This window comes from Sarcophilus harrisii, chromosome 3 (genome assembly GCF_902635505.1).
Source record: "Sarcophilus harrisii chromosome 3, mSarHar1.11, whole genome shotgun sequence".
NCBI classification, from domain to species: domain Eukaryota; kingdom Metazoa; phylum Chordata; class Mammalia; order Dasyuromorphia; family Dasyuridae; genus Sarcophilus; species Sarcophilus harrisii.
Window position 1 is genome coordinate 296,357,168 of NC_045428.1, and position 12,149 is coordinate 296,369,316.

General features: G+C 34.5%; 1 protein-coding gene across 3 annotated transcripts in view; it reads right to left on the bottom strand.

The window, feature by feature from the left end:
• LSAMP (limbic system associated membrane protein) overlaps positions 1 to 12,149 on the bottom strand; it is a 771,452-nt gene that overhangs the window by 47,309 nt on the left and 711,994 nt on the right. For all 3 annotated transcript variants that reach the window (XM_003763605.3, XM_031959689.1, XM_031959687.1), the window contains exons 5-6: positions 6,671 to 6,791; positions 6,067 to 6,215 (exon numbers count right to left, since the gene is read on the bottom strand). In XM_003763605.3, the coding sequence (XP_003763653.1) occupies positions 6,067 to 6,215; positions 6,671 to 6,791 (270 nt within the window). The remainder of the gene's footprint in view (positions 1 to 6,066; positions 6,216 to 6,670; positions 6,792 to 12,149) is intronic.

Consider the following 12,149-nt stretch of genomic DNA (forward strand, 5'->3'; position numbering starts at 1 on the left):
AAATTCAAAATCCAGAGTTGGGAGCAACATCAGCAGTCGTTTAACTTAAACTGTTTCTACAATATACCTGACAAGCAGTCATCCAATCTCCACTATAGAGAGTGGAAGGATATACTATGTGCCAACCACTGTACTGAATGCTGAAAAAAGCTAATATAAAAATACAGACATTCCCTGATTTCAAAAATCTTACATGCTACTCAGGGAATATAACATGTACACTGATAAATAAAATCATTGTGTGCACCACATATTGGTCCCTATTTGATGGATGCATGGGACAAATAAATTTTTGGAACTAAGAGGCTCCTCTAAAGAGATAAAGCCACTTTTGTTTTGTTTTGTTTTGACAGTTCTAATTGTTAAGAAATGTTTTCTTATGCTGAAATGAAATCTGCCTCTCTCAATTCTACCCATTGGCCTTTCAGAATCAAACAGAATTAAATCTATTCTCTTCCCTATATGGCAGCCCTTTAAATTCTTGTTTATAGCTATCATATTTCTCCTAAAGCATCTCTTTTTCAGTCGGTCTCCTCACTATCTCCCATATACATCCCTTTCTGTACCACAATTATCACCTTTTGTCCAGACTATTGAAATCACTTCTTAACTGATTTCCTTTTATTTAATGTTTCTTCTCTGCAATCCATTCTCCACCTATCTCTCAAATTAATATTCCTAAAAAACAGTTCAGATTGTGCCATCCCCTCCCTTTTTTAAGAAGCTTCAATGACTCTCCATCAGCTCTTAGATAAGATACAGAAATCTCTGGTATTTAAAATCCCTTACAATCTCCCTTGAACCTGTCTTTCTAGGCTAATTATATATTGTTTTTCCCTGCTCCCATTCTATTTTTCAGACAAACTGAGTTACTTGCTCCCTTTACATGAAACTACATCTCCCCTTTCCATTTCTTTGCACAAACTCTACCTCTTTGTCTGTCTCTTGGACCCTCAAGCTTCCTTTAAGGCTCAGTTCAAGTACCATCTCTTTAGAGGACCCTCTCAGTTACCAAAAATTTGTTTGTCCCATGCATCCACCTAATAGGGACCAGTGTGTGGTACACACACTGATTTTATTTATCAGTGTACCTGTTGTATTCCCTGAGTAGCATGTAAGTTTTTTTTGAGATCAGGCACTGATCTCTATTTTTATATTGGTTTTTCAGCATTCAGCATAGTGGTTGGCACGTAGTATATCCTTAATAAGTATTTTTGTTTGGTTATTTGATTAAATGTTCCTATTTTCTTCAATAGGTCTACTTTTGAGAAAGGATCTAGTTTCCTTATCCTTATCCTTATCTGGTCATCCATCTCTGCATATATTCTGCCTTATCAGAGGCAAATATAGCACCTAGAACTACTCACAGTCACAGGTGTGGTCTGATACAGTTAGGATACAAAGAGACTATTATTTCCTTCTTTCCTGATACTGTACTTCTATTAAAATAGCTCAAAATTACATGATCTGTTTTGGCTCCTATCTATATCATCTTGTAAATGCCATTTGGATATTGGCTAAAGTTTAAGGTATCATATAATGGGATACTAAAAAGTATCAGCTTACTGGTATTTCAACTAGTATTAATTTTTAAACATGGAAAAACTAAGCAAAGCAATAATGAGTTGATTAGGACAGATGATTCCTTTTGTGCCTCCCTAATGTTCATAAGCTCTTGATGGGGAGAGAGCCACAATATTTAATCCTTTGACACTAGTAATTCTTTTGTGAAATAATGTAATGATCTTGAAAAAGTACTGATTAAAAAAAAAAAAAAAAGACTAATGCCTGGTTCTTTAAGACAGGTCTTCCTTGATCTGAGGCGTCTTCTCTATATCCCTACATCACGTTGGCTTTCCAAACAAAACAAAGCAAAGGAAAAACCTTCCAAACTATGATGAAGTATAATATACAAAACAAAAATGGGAAAAGGAAGAAAAGAAGGAAGAAATAATGGATGGAAGGAAAGGCAGAAAAAAGAAAGAGGGGAGGAAAGTAATAGAAAGGAGAAGGGAAAAAAAGGAGCGGGAAGAAGGAAAACAATTTTTCCTGAAGTTGAAGAACGTGTTTCAGATTTTGTATATTTCTGACTATATGGAGTAGAAGAATTATGAGGAAAGTAAGAAAAGTTATAGGGGAGAGAGAGAGAGAGAGAGAGAGAGAGAGAGAGAGAGAGAGAGAGGGAGAGAGAGAAATTATTGACTTTGTAAGGAAAAAATGATTCACAAAAATATTTTTAAATATAACTTTTCCATTTCTGAAACCCTGTTTCCTACTTTTTTCTCCATGTCTGAATGAGAAGTGGAAAAAGAAGGGTATAAGAAGAACAAGTGACCCTGATTTGACACTGTATTCAAAGTCACAGTGGACACTGTTAAAAAATCTACTGACTCCTTAAAATGATGAACAATCATAAACTCTTCCAGGGATTTGAGCAGGAGCTTATACCTGCTGCTGCCTGGGTCTGGCAGAGGCTTTGCCAGCTGCCTCCTCTCCTCCAGATTGGCTTAGTCAGCAGAGTACCCCACTGCCCACACAGTGCTCACAGTCAGCTAATGCTCACCAGAGAAAATGTGGTTCTTGGGCACTGTCTGGCTGCCTGGCCTTATGCAAATCAGGGATTATGATAAGGAAAAAGTGCATCTAAGACTACTCCAAGAATATGCTTTCTTCCTTTATTAATTAAATCTTCTCTATATGCATGTGAACATATGAAGTGAACATTACATATTTTGATACAGGTATACAGATACTAATATTAAGAGGTAATTTTTTCATCATTCCTCTGCAGGAAGAAACAATATAGCCTTCAAAATTGAACAAGGAAGGAAATCCACAGGATATTCCTGTTTTAGGAACAGGAGAGGATTTTGTTTTTTTAAAAAAATTCAATCCCCCTTTTTTCTTCTCTGCCTCTGATATAGAGAACAGAAAATTTTATTATTTAGATTTTTAATAACTCTTTTCCACAGGTAATATGACTATCTAACTCCCCAATGATTATAAAGTTTCATAACTTTCTGATGAGGTACGTAATCAATTCCAAATAGCATGCTAAATATAAGTTTGGAAACTAAGTAGATCAAATGTACCAGCAGCTGAATAATAATAATAAATATTTATTATATAACTAGCTTTTGCAAAGTACTTTAAAGTTTATGAAATATTTTTACATATGTTATTTCATTTGATCTCCATAACACTGTGAATTATGTGTTATCATTATCCCCATCTTAAAGATGAATAAACAAGCTGAGCAAGGTTAAGTGACCCAAGATTAAGTGATTTTTTTCAGGGTCATAAAACTAGTAGATAGAGGTCTAAGGCAGAATTTGAATTCAATTCTAGCTGACTTCAAATCCCACACTGTATCCATCTTTGCCACTTTGTTTAATTTTGAGGGTGAATATATTTTATTAAAGTTTAATTTGGATCAATCATTCAGAAAGCATTTATTAGATAATATTTAGTACTGAAAGTGTCATTTAGAATCCCCCAAATCTCCAAGGACAATGAGTTTATTTAAAATACATCCCCAATTTCCCACCTGTAGCTTTTCTAACCAGTACCTCAGAGTAATGTCTGTCAAGCTATATTGTAAAGACCTGAAATATCTCAAGATTGTATTTTAATGTCCTTATATTGGTTTTATAGGCATTAAAAACAATAACTTGAGAGTATTTTAGTACCAGAATTCTGGCAAAGTTTTGTTTAAACTGAGGGTTTCCACAATGGAGGAAAATTCTAAGACCCTAGAATATTATGCCTTCCTGTTTCCACTTTAGTTTCTTTGATAAGTCTCTGAAAAATTTAAGAAGGAGATTAAAAAACCTTTTGCTACTAAAATTATTGTATGTGGAATTGGACTCTCTTCATCACATTAGTAGTTCTCTATTCTCTTTGGTTCAGCTCATCTACTACCCATTCTTTTTAATCTCTCATATTTCCTAGTCCATTTTTGTCCCTTTCTTATAAAAACATAACTGTTAAATATTTTCTTTTCAAGGTGGAATATAAGTGAAAGAATCCATTGATATAATTTGATCATTACCCAGTTCCTTTCATCAATCAATTTCCAGCTTCCTCCCAATCATCACTTTCTTCCTCAATCTCCAGGTTTCAGCATTCATTCTTATTCAGATGAATCCTCCTTCCCCACTCCTCAAGTTCAATAGCTTATGTTGCTTTTGCTAGTACTTAAGGACTCACAATGTCAAGAATAGAGTAGGGATGTATATTTCTTAAATAACCTTTTGGTGTCTTAGGGGTTATTGATGTCTGCAGCTATAGCAGGAAACACTGATATTCAGTCTTGGGAGACAAGTAAAGAAGGGCATGAATTTTAAACTTCATTTTGACAAAGCATTTGTGTACCCATGTCACATTAAACTGTCACTGACTGAAGTCAATGAGAGTTATGAATAACAAAGTGAAGGCCAAATTTAGTGTGGTTAACACACGTATACACACACACACACACACACACACACACTTGAATTTAGATCTTGAATGGTTTCAAACTGCTCATTATTTGAAATTTTTTTGAAAATTTCTTTTATAAGGACTTACTCAATTCTGGCTTAAGGGAAAGCAATGCTCAATAGCTAGTTCATTTTATAACTTTGCACATGTTCACTGACAAACCCATAGACACAGTGTTTCTGGACTGCATCTGTGCAGATATCCCCCGGTAATTTAAACAATATAAAGATAAGATAATTTATTGCTTTCCATTTGTTCTATTGATCCTTTGGCTTGGAGTATTATCATCTTTGCTCCTTTTTCCCTCCTTTTTTTTTTTAATTGCTAGATGGAAACATCTTCCTCTGATATGTCTTGAAGAGATGAAAATGATCCTGGATTTTCAAGGACTATGCCTTTAGAATAAATATTTTAGTATGTCCCACCAAAAATAAGGGATGCCTATCTACTGAAAAGCTGTAAATTTACATAAGGAGGAACCCATTACCAGACAGTTTGGCCAGAAATGAGGAGTTCTTTTTGCTGAACCAAACTATAGGGATTATTTATCTCCCAATTAATTAATCTCCTAAATTATGATAGTTTTACAACTTTTGCATGTGGGAATAATATTCACATTGGGTAAATCAAGGATCATTTTGTTTATTTGAAGTATATTTATATTATCCTTGACCCTATTCTAAGTTTTATCAACCATTTCTTGATTCTACCCCTTTTACTTCTGTTGGTGCTATAGATTCCTCTAGAGGTGTCTTTGCATTCCCCGTTAGCACTTCTTTTCCACACATCCCACTTACTCAGGGATTCACATATCTAAGGTGTAATATCCTGCTAATTAAAGAGACACTGATCCAGGACATCCCTGCCAGCATCAATAATTCTAAAATCACCGATTCACAGTACTTCTGTTTCTGATTCTTCTTCAGAAAAGGGTCGTTGTGTCTTTTCCTTACCATTTCAACTATAGCCTCAGAAGGGATCCATAGAACATAATTTCCCATAGCTATTAATAAACATGTTCCTACTTTCCCTTCATTTTAGATTTTTCTCTTTCTGACATCTCAGTGTTTAATTCCTTAACCTTTCTTCTTTTGCCATGCAATGCTGAAAACACTTTTTGATTATTCTACATCTTCTTTTTCTCAGTCACCTTATGCAATTCTCACTGAATGTTTCTCTCTCAATCATTTTCACCAACTGTCACTTTTCCAACTGCCATGATCCTCTACCCTCTTATGTCTCATATATATTTTTTAAAGCTAACATCAACCTGTTCAAAGAAAAATGTGTTCTATCCCTGCTGCTTCAAACAATCTGAATTAAAAACAATAACAATACACAAGTCCAAATCCTAAAACTAAACAATCACAGAGAAAGAGAGATGCTATCACATTCATGTACAAATATTTCCTTATGGAGGAATTATGAATGCTACATGTGAAATTGTCCCCTCTCATTCACTTATTTCTTGTTTTGCCTAACATTTTGATCTGTGAGATAATGGTGTTCCACTTTGCTGAGCAGAGAAATTTGTAATGTAATTAATTCCACTGAACTGGGTCTCCTCATCTGTGATATACTTACTGTAAAGGATTAGGCTGGCATTTGTGACTCCCAGCTTGTTGGCAGCCACACAGGTGTAGTTACCATAGTGTTCCTCAGTGACGTTGGTCACCAACAGGAGGGACTGGCCTTCAATGCTCTTAATCTCAAGGCCATTAGCGCTGTTTATCCTGAGAGTGCAAGAGATAATGTAAGTAAACCAATGAAACATATAATATAAAGAATCTCATTCTGATTCACATTTGTGGGGGTTTGGGAAAACTGGGAAAGATAGTGGTTTCAGTTCACTACTCTCTGAATCATCTCCATTACATTTTTTATCTAATTTTAATTAATAGAGTAGATGGCTACTGCCAATGGAGACTAGTTCCAATTTAGCTTGATCTCTATGATAGGGAAAGGGGAGAATGTGGAAGGAATATATAGCCTATTCAACCACCCAACCGTGTTCTCAGTTTTTGTTGGTTGCTTGCTTATTTAAGTAGGGCCTGAGACCGAATCTCAAGATTCCTTTAAAATTGTATTCAAATACAGATATAATTTGATTTTTTGAATAAAAACTTCTATTTGCCTCTTGAAACATGTGCCCTGGCCATGGAGAAATCATATTGGGCAGAATAAATACCTGGTGTCATCTCTGTACCACTCAAAGTCGGGTGCAGGCACTGCGGAGGCCTCACATTTGAGAGAAGCTTGTCGCCCTGTGGTAGCTTCATTATTCTTGGACTCCGTGATAGTAGGAGGATCTACAGCATGAAAACAAAACAAAACAAACAAAAATAAGGCTTTTTATATTTCAGATCTTCAAAGAAAAATCAATATTTACAAAGACATGGATAGCAGAATAACAAATGTACCTTTTCCCTGTTTTTTAATACAACCTGTTGCTAAATAAACATTATATATATATATATTTATACATGTAAATGTGATACATATATATGTTGTTGTTCAGTCATTTTTAATCATGTCCAACTCTGTGATTCCATTGGGGTTTTCTTGGCAAAGATACTGGAGTGATTAGGAATTTCTTTCTCAAGTTCATTTTACAAATGAGGAAACTGAGGAAAACAGGATTAAGTGACTTGTCCAAGATTACTCAGCTAGAAGTGTCTGAGGTCAGATTTGAACCCAGGAAAATGAGTTTTACTGACTTCAGCCCTGGGTACTCTGTTTACTGGATCTAGCTACCTCCAACTACAACCACAACAACGACATAGATAGATAGAGGGATATGGATAACCTATGATTTCATTGGTTTAGGGAACTTACATGGGTACTTTCTCGACATTTTATGGTCTTTGTCAGTATATGTCTTTGTCAGATATAGGACATTCTGTTTTTGTCTCTGCCTCTCTCTTTTATAGGAATATTATATTCATTTTGTGACCTGCTTTTTTTAATTAATTAATTTATTTTCAAGTCTCTTTGATTGCTTCCTTTTCATTTATGTTCATTGCTCATTCTTTTTCAGTATGGAATTTCTTTGCTAAAAACATCTTTTCTCTCACCCTGAATATTGTAATAACCTATACCTTCTTGTCACTGATGGGTCCATTTTCTTGTAAACACATCAGTTTCTAAAGGACAGATAAGCTTTGCCCAATCTCTCCACACTGGAAAATGCCCAATTTTTCAGAGACCCATCTGATTTGTCTTTGCTTGACAAAACAAAATCCTGTTTGGAGAAATTGAAGAAGCTGGGTATTTTATTGAGATTAAACTTTTATCCCTTTAGGTTGGGGGATAACTGAATCACTTCTATACAGCAAAGTCCCTGAAGTTTTAGGTATAAAGGAACAATTTCTTCACAAAAATTTCCTGGTTTTAGATTCCAGTCCTATGATTTCAACTCTGGAGAAATTGCTCTTAAAAGGTAAAATCACTAAATCACTTTATAACTTCTGATTTAGTTTTTGTCTTTTCAGGTTTATCTTAATATGGATATCATTAATTTATTAACAGAAGGTCTAGGTTGCAAGTACTTTTGATCAGGTCTCTTCTGGCCATCTATAAACATATAAGCCCAAGATTTTTAAAAATGCCTTAAACATGTGAAGGAATAAGCTAGCCATTTGTAAATTGTAAATTGGATTCTCTTTTAAAGTAGATCCTCCTCCACAAAAGGACCATGCCATAAAAACACTACCTAAGTGAATTATTCTGAACATGTGCTGAATAATCTCTACTCTATTTATGGATTTAGTCCTCATTATCTTCAAGCTATTTGAAACAAAGGATCATGTATTTGAACCTAGGAGTATCTAGTCCAAACTTCTTATTTTGTAGATGAAGAAATAAACACTTAGAAAGACCAGATGATATACCCATTTAAATTCACACAGATAACCAGAAATTGGTATTCGAAAACAGTTCCTCTGATTCTAAATTCAGCTCTCTTCCCTTGGATCACAGTAATGGTTCACTCATTTATTCAGTTCTCTCCAAACAGTAAAGTCTCAGAAAACAGGACAGCAAGCCTTCATACCTTTAGACCTGAGCATGTAGCTTTTCATTATTAACATAGTTAGACTTCCTTAGTTGAAAACTTACAAGTTGCTTTAAAAAAGAAATCTTTTAGTGAATGTCTTTTTTTTTTTTTTTTAACAAACCTCAGATAAAACCCAGAAATGGCACTGGTTGGTGGCAAGATTGTGGAACCCGGTCAATCATGAGATCTATTTTTTTTTTTCTTCTTGGACATCTACCAACTCTAAAAAAGTTGACCCTGGTCATATTAGATAATCTCTCTCTACCCTAATTTTCCCATTACCAAAATGGGGTTAATATTTTCAGTATATAGATTACAAAGTTTTTGTGAGGGAAAACACTTTATAAAATGCTACATAAATATAGGGATCAGGCTTTAAGAATCTTTAGCAAAAGGGAACTAGGACAGCAAAAATAAGACAATCATTGGAGCAAGGAACCCAGGACTTTTTCCCTATTTATTTTTTTCCCCTCTCTTCAATACCCTTTTGGTTTTTATCTCTCTGGTGGCCAAGTCGGAAGAAACTTAATTTTCAGTGCCTATTAAGCAAGTTACTAAAGTTGCCTTATCATTAACCTCTCTATCTCTCTCTCCCTTTCTCTCTCTCCCTCTTTGCCTACTACATGTATTGATTTGTAATATGATTTATTCCTCTTTGCAATAATGTTTATGTCTCTATCTTTAATAACAGTCAAAAATGATCACTTTGAGAGAGATTTGCATGTCGGCTCTGAGCTAGAAATTTCCCCAAAGAATTCCTATGCTTTTACTATTCTTCATTTACTATTTCTCTCTCTACCTTTGATACAAAGTTATTTTATGTTTCCTCATGGAAGAATCAACCCACCCTAGTATCCTTTTGGCTGATTGCATTCTACAGATTTTTAGAGTTGTGGGCTAGAAAATAAGGCCAATGTTGCCCCTAAATTCCTTGTCTGAACAGTGTTCTTATCACTGTGTCTCCCGTTGGTATCTCATTGGTGTTTTTCACTACTTTCAGTAATTCTGGCACTTTGCTTGCCAATGCTTAATGAATTTACACTTTGGTTCTTTGATATTTGGCTGGAAATACTAGTTGTCTCTCCAGTCCTGAAAATGAATTGTCATGAGATTTCTTCTTCTTGCAAAATCTCCCAATTTATAAAATGAATGTGATGAACAAATATTTGTTCTATGTCTATGCATTAATGATCTGAGTGCATGGGAGGGAAGAGAGAGCTGGTAGCATGGGGAAATAGTAATGGCACTGTGCAAGTCTCAAGTATTTTCAACTTGCCACTATCACCTTCTCTATAGAATACTGGGCATTTCTGTTCTTCGTGTCAGTACAACCATGACACTTTTTGTTTTCTTGTATCCTCTTATTATGGGATTAAGGAACTCAGAGTCCAGCTTTGTAGAAAGGTGACTACAAATATATATAAAGACACATATATATCTGTATCTTCATTTAAATATAGATATGTCAGATAATATAGACAAATGTATGCATTCATGCATACATGTATGCACAGATAGATATATAGTTAGATATAGAAACAGACATCAAGGCTTATTCCCTTCTCACAGCCCTGGTAATTATGGTCCTTACCATCTTCTCCTATGTTTTAGTGTACAAAAGTACACTATTTTTTTTTTCTTTTTTCCCAATCATATTAGTATACAAGTAACACTATTGGTGAATGAAGCCAAATAATTTAAAATGTTTTTTAAAGAACATGCTGTTATAACAAAGTCATTACTTTTAATCTTTTTAAAAGTCTAAATCTGTGTTTTCATTGGCAAAGGGAATTCCTGGTGAGGAAAAACTTTGCAACTAATACATATAAACAATTCTTTTTCAATGGTCAATTCTTAGGAAGCTTGGGTGCTTATAATTTGTCCAAGGCTCCAAAGCCAGTATATATCAGTAGCAGAATTTGAAACTAGTCCTCTATTTAGTATTTCAAGCTGTCTTTCACCTTATAATGTTCTTATAATGCATTCTGAGGAGATAAAGCTAGGGAAGGTAATTAAATAAGGAAGCATACATTTTGTAGTACAGTTAAAATTTCTTTTTAAAAATGTAGTTATAATGTGAAATTCTCATAAAGTGATGGTTTGAGGTTCATTGTTATTCTTTTTTGTGACTTTTGGAATAGTTCACTATTATCAGAGGACATTTCCACTTCTCATGCACTTTAAGCTCCATCTGGTACCTGAAATTTTAATGAGTTATTTCTATTTCTTATGACCAATAAGATGAATTCTTCAATTAGAATGGATAGGATGCTACTATCAAAGGTTCAGAAGGCAGAAAAAATCTAGTTTAACTTCCCCATTACAAAACTAATCATATATGAGGACAGAGTACTTAAATGACTCTTTCAAATTAAGTCCATAGAAGAAAAAAATGAAGGCTCATCTTCCTGTCTGAATAGAATGAAGTCTCTCTGTAAGTGACATGTCAAGTTTGTAATGGATAATTCACTTTACTTGGTTCATAGAAGTATATTGATTGATGGAAAGCTGAGTATGTAGCTATTTGTCTGAATGCAATCTCCTACTAAGTATAAGCTATTTAGATGAACATAAAACACGCCATAAAGTTTCATGTAGCATAATCATAGTAATAATAATGCAGTACCTAGGAATCTTCCTGTGCCTTTTCTCTGAAGATCTTAAAATGCTGTCTCTTGATTGTGTTCTAGTCTGCCTTTTGCACTAGAAGAACACTAGTGAAGTGTATAATTTTTCAGAGGAAGAAAATGCTTTTACAATAAAGAGAAAAAAACCTCTTAATCTTCTCTTTTTTTCTCCTCCTCCCTTCACCAACCACTGTACTCTTCCCAAAAAAGGATCTATATTATTTCAAGAAATTTAATAAGTATACAACCGTCCAGTATTATCCTGCCAATGGATCCACCTGGTTAAACACAAAAGGCTCATTGTCATTAAACTAGTAATTTTGTGATGAATCTTTTGACCATGGCCCTACATGAAACAAAGAAAAATAGGAAATGGCTTTGAATCCTTTATGGTCTCCATTTTGCTTTTTTACTGATGATGGTAGTGTGGTGGAAAATTTAGTCAAAGGGATTTAAGAATCAAATGGTTGTTAGGCTGTTTTCCCAACATTAGCTCAGTTATCAGTATTCTAAATGTGACAGCCAATTTCAATGATCAATGAATGGCCACACTACTTGAAGCACTAATGATTGTCAATCTTGAAATTGCATTCTATCTATAATCATCACCAGAAGACAGAAAAAAGTTGCAGCTTAATCAAAAAGTGGCTCACAGATTCTCTGAGGGCCAGGAAAAGGAATTGTTGGAATTGCTGTTCACCATGCCTACAAAAAACATTCTGTTGCATATTTAGTTATCTTATGATAAATATTTGCCCCTCTACCCAAAAAAGGCCACCATGAAAAAACTACAATATGTATACAGTGCTATGTGATGCACACTCAATTAGACCCTTTGGACTAAAGCAGAATCAACTTTGATTCTTGGTGACTTGAATGCAAATTTAGGCATGGATGCCCAGGACACTGAAAAATATATTGTAAAACATGGTTCAGGAATATAGAATTAGAAGATCAAAATACTTATGGAGTACAAGGAAATTAAA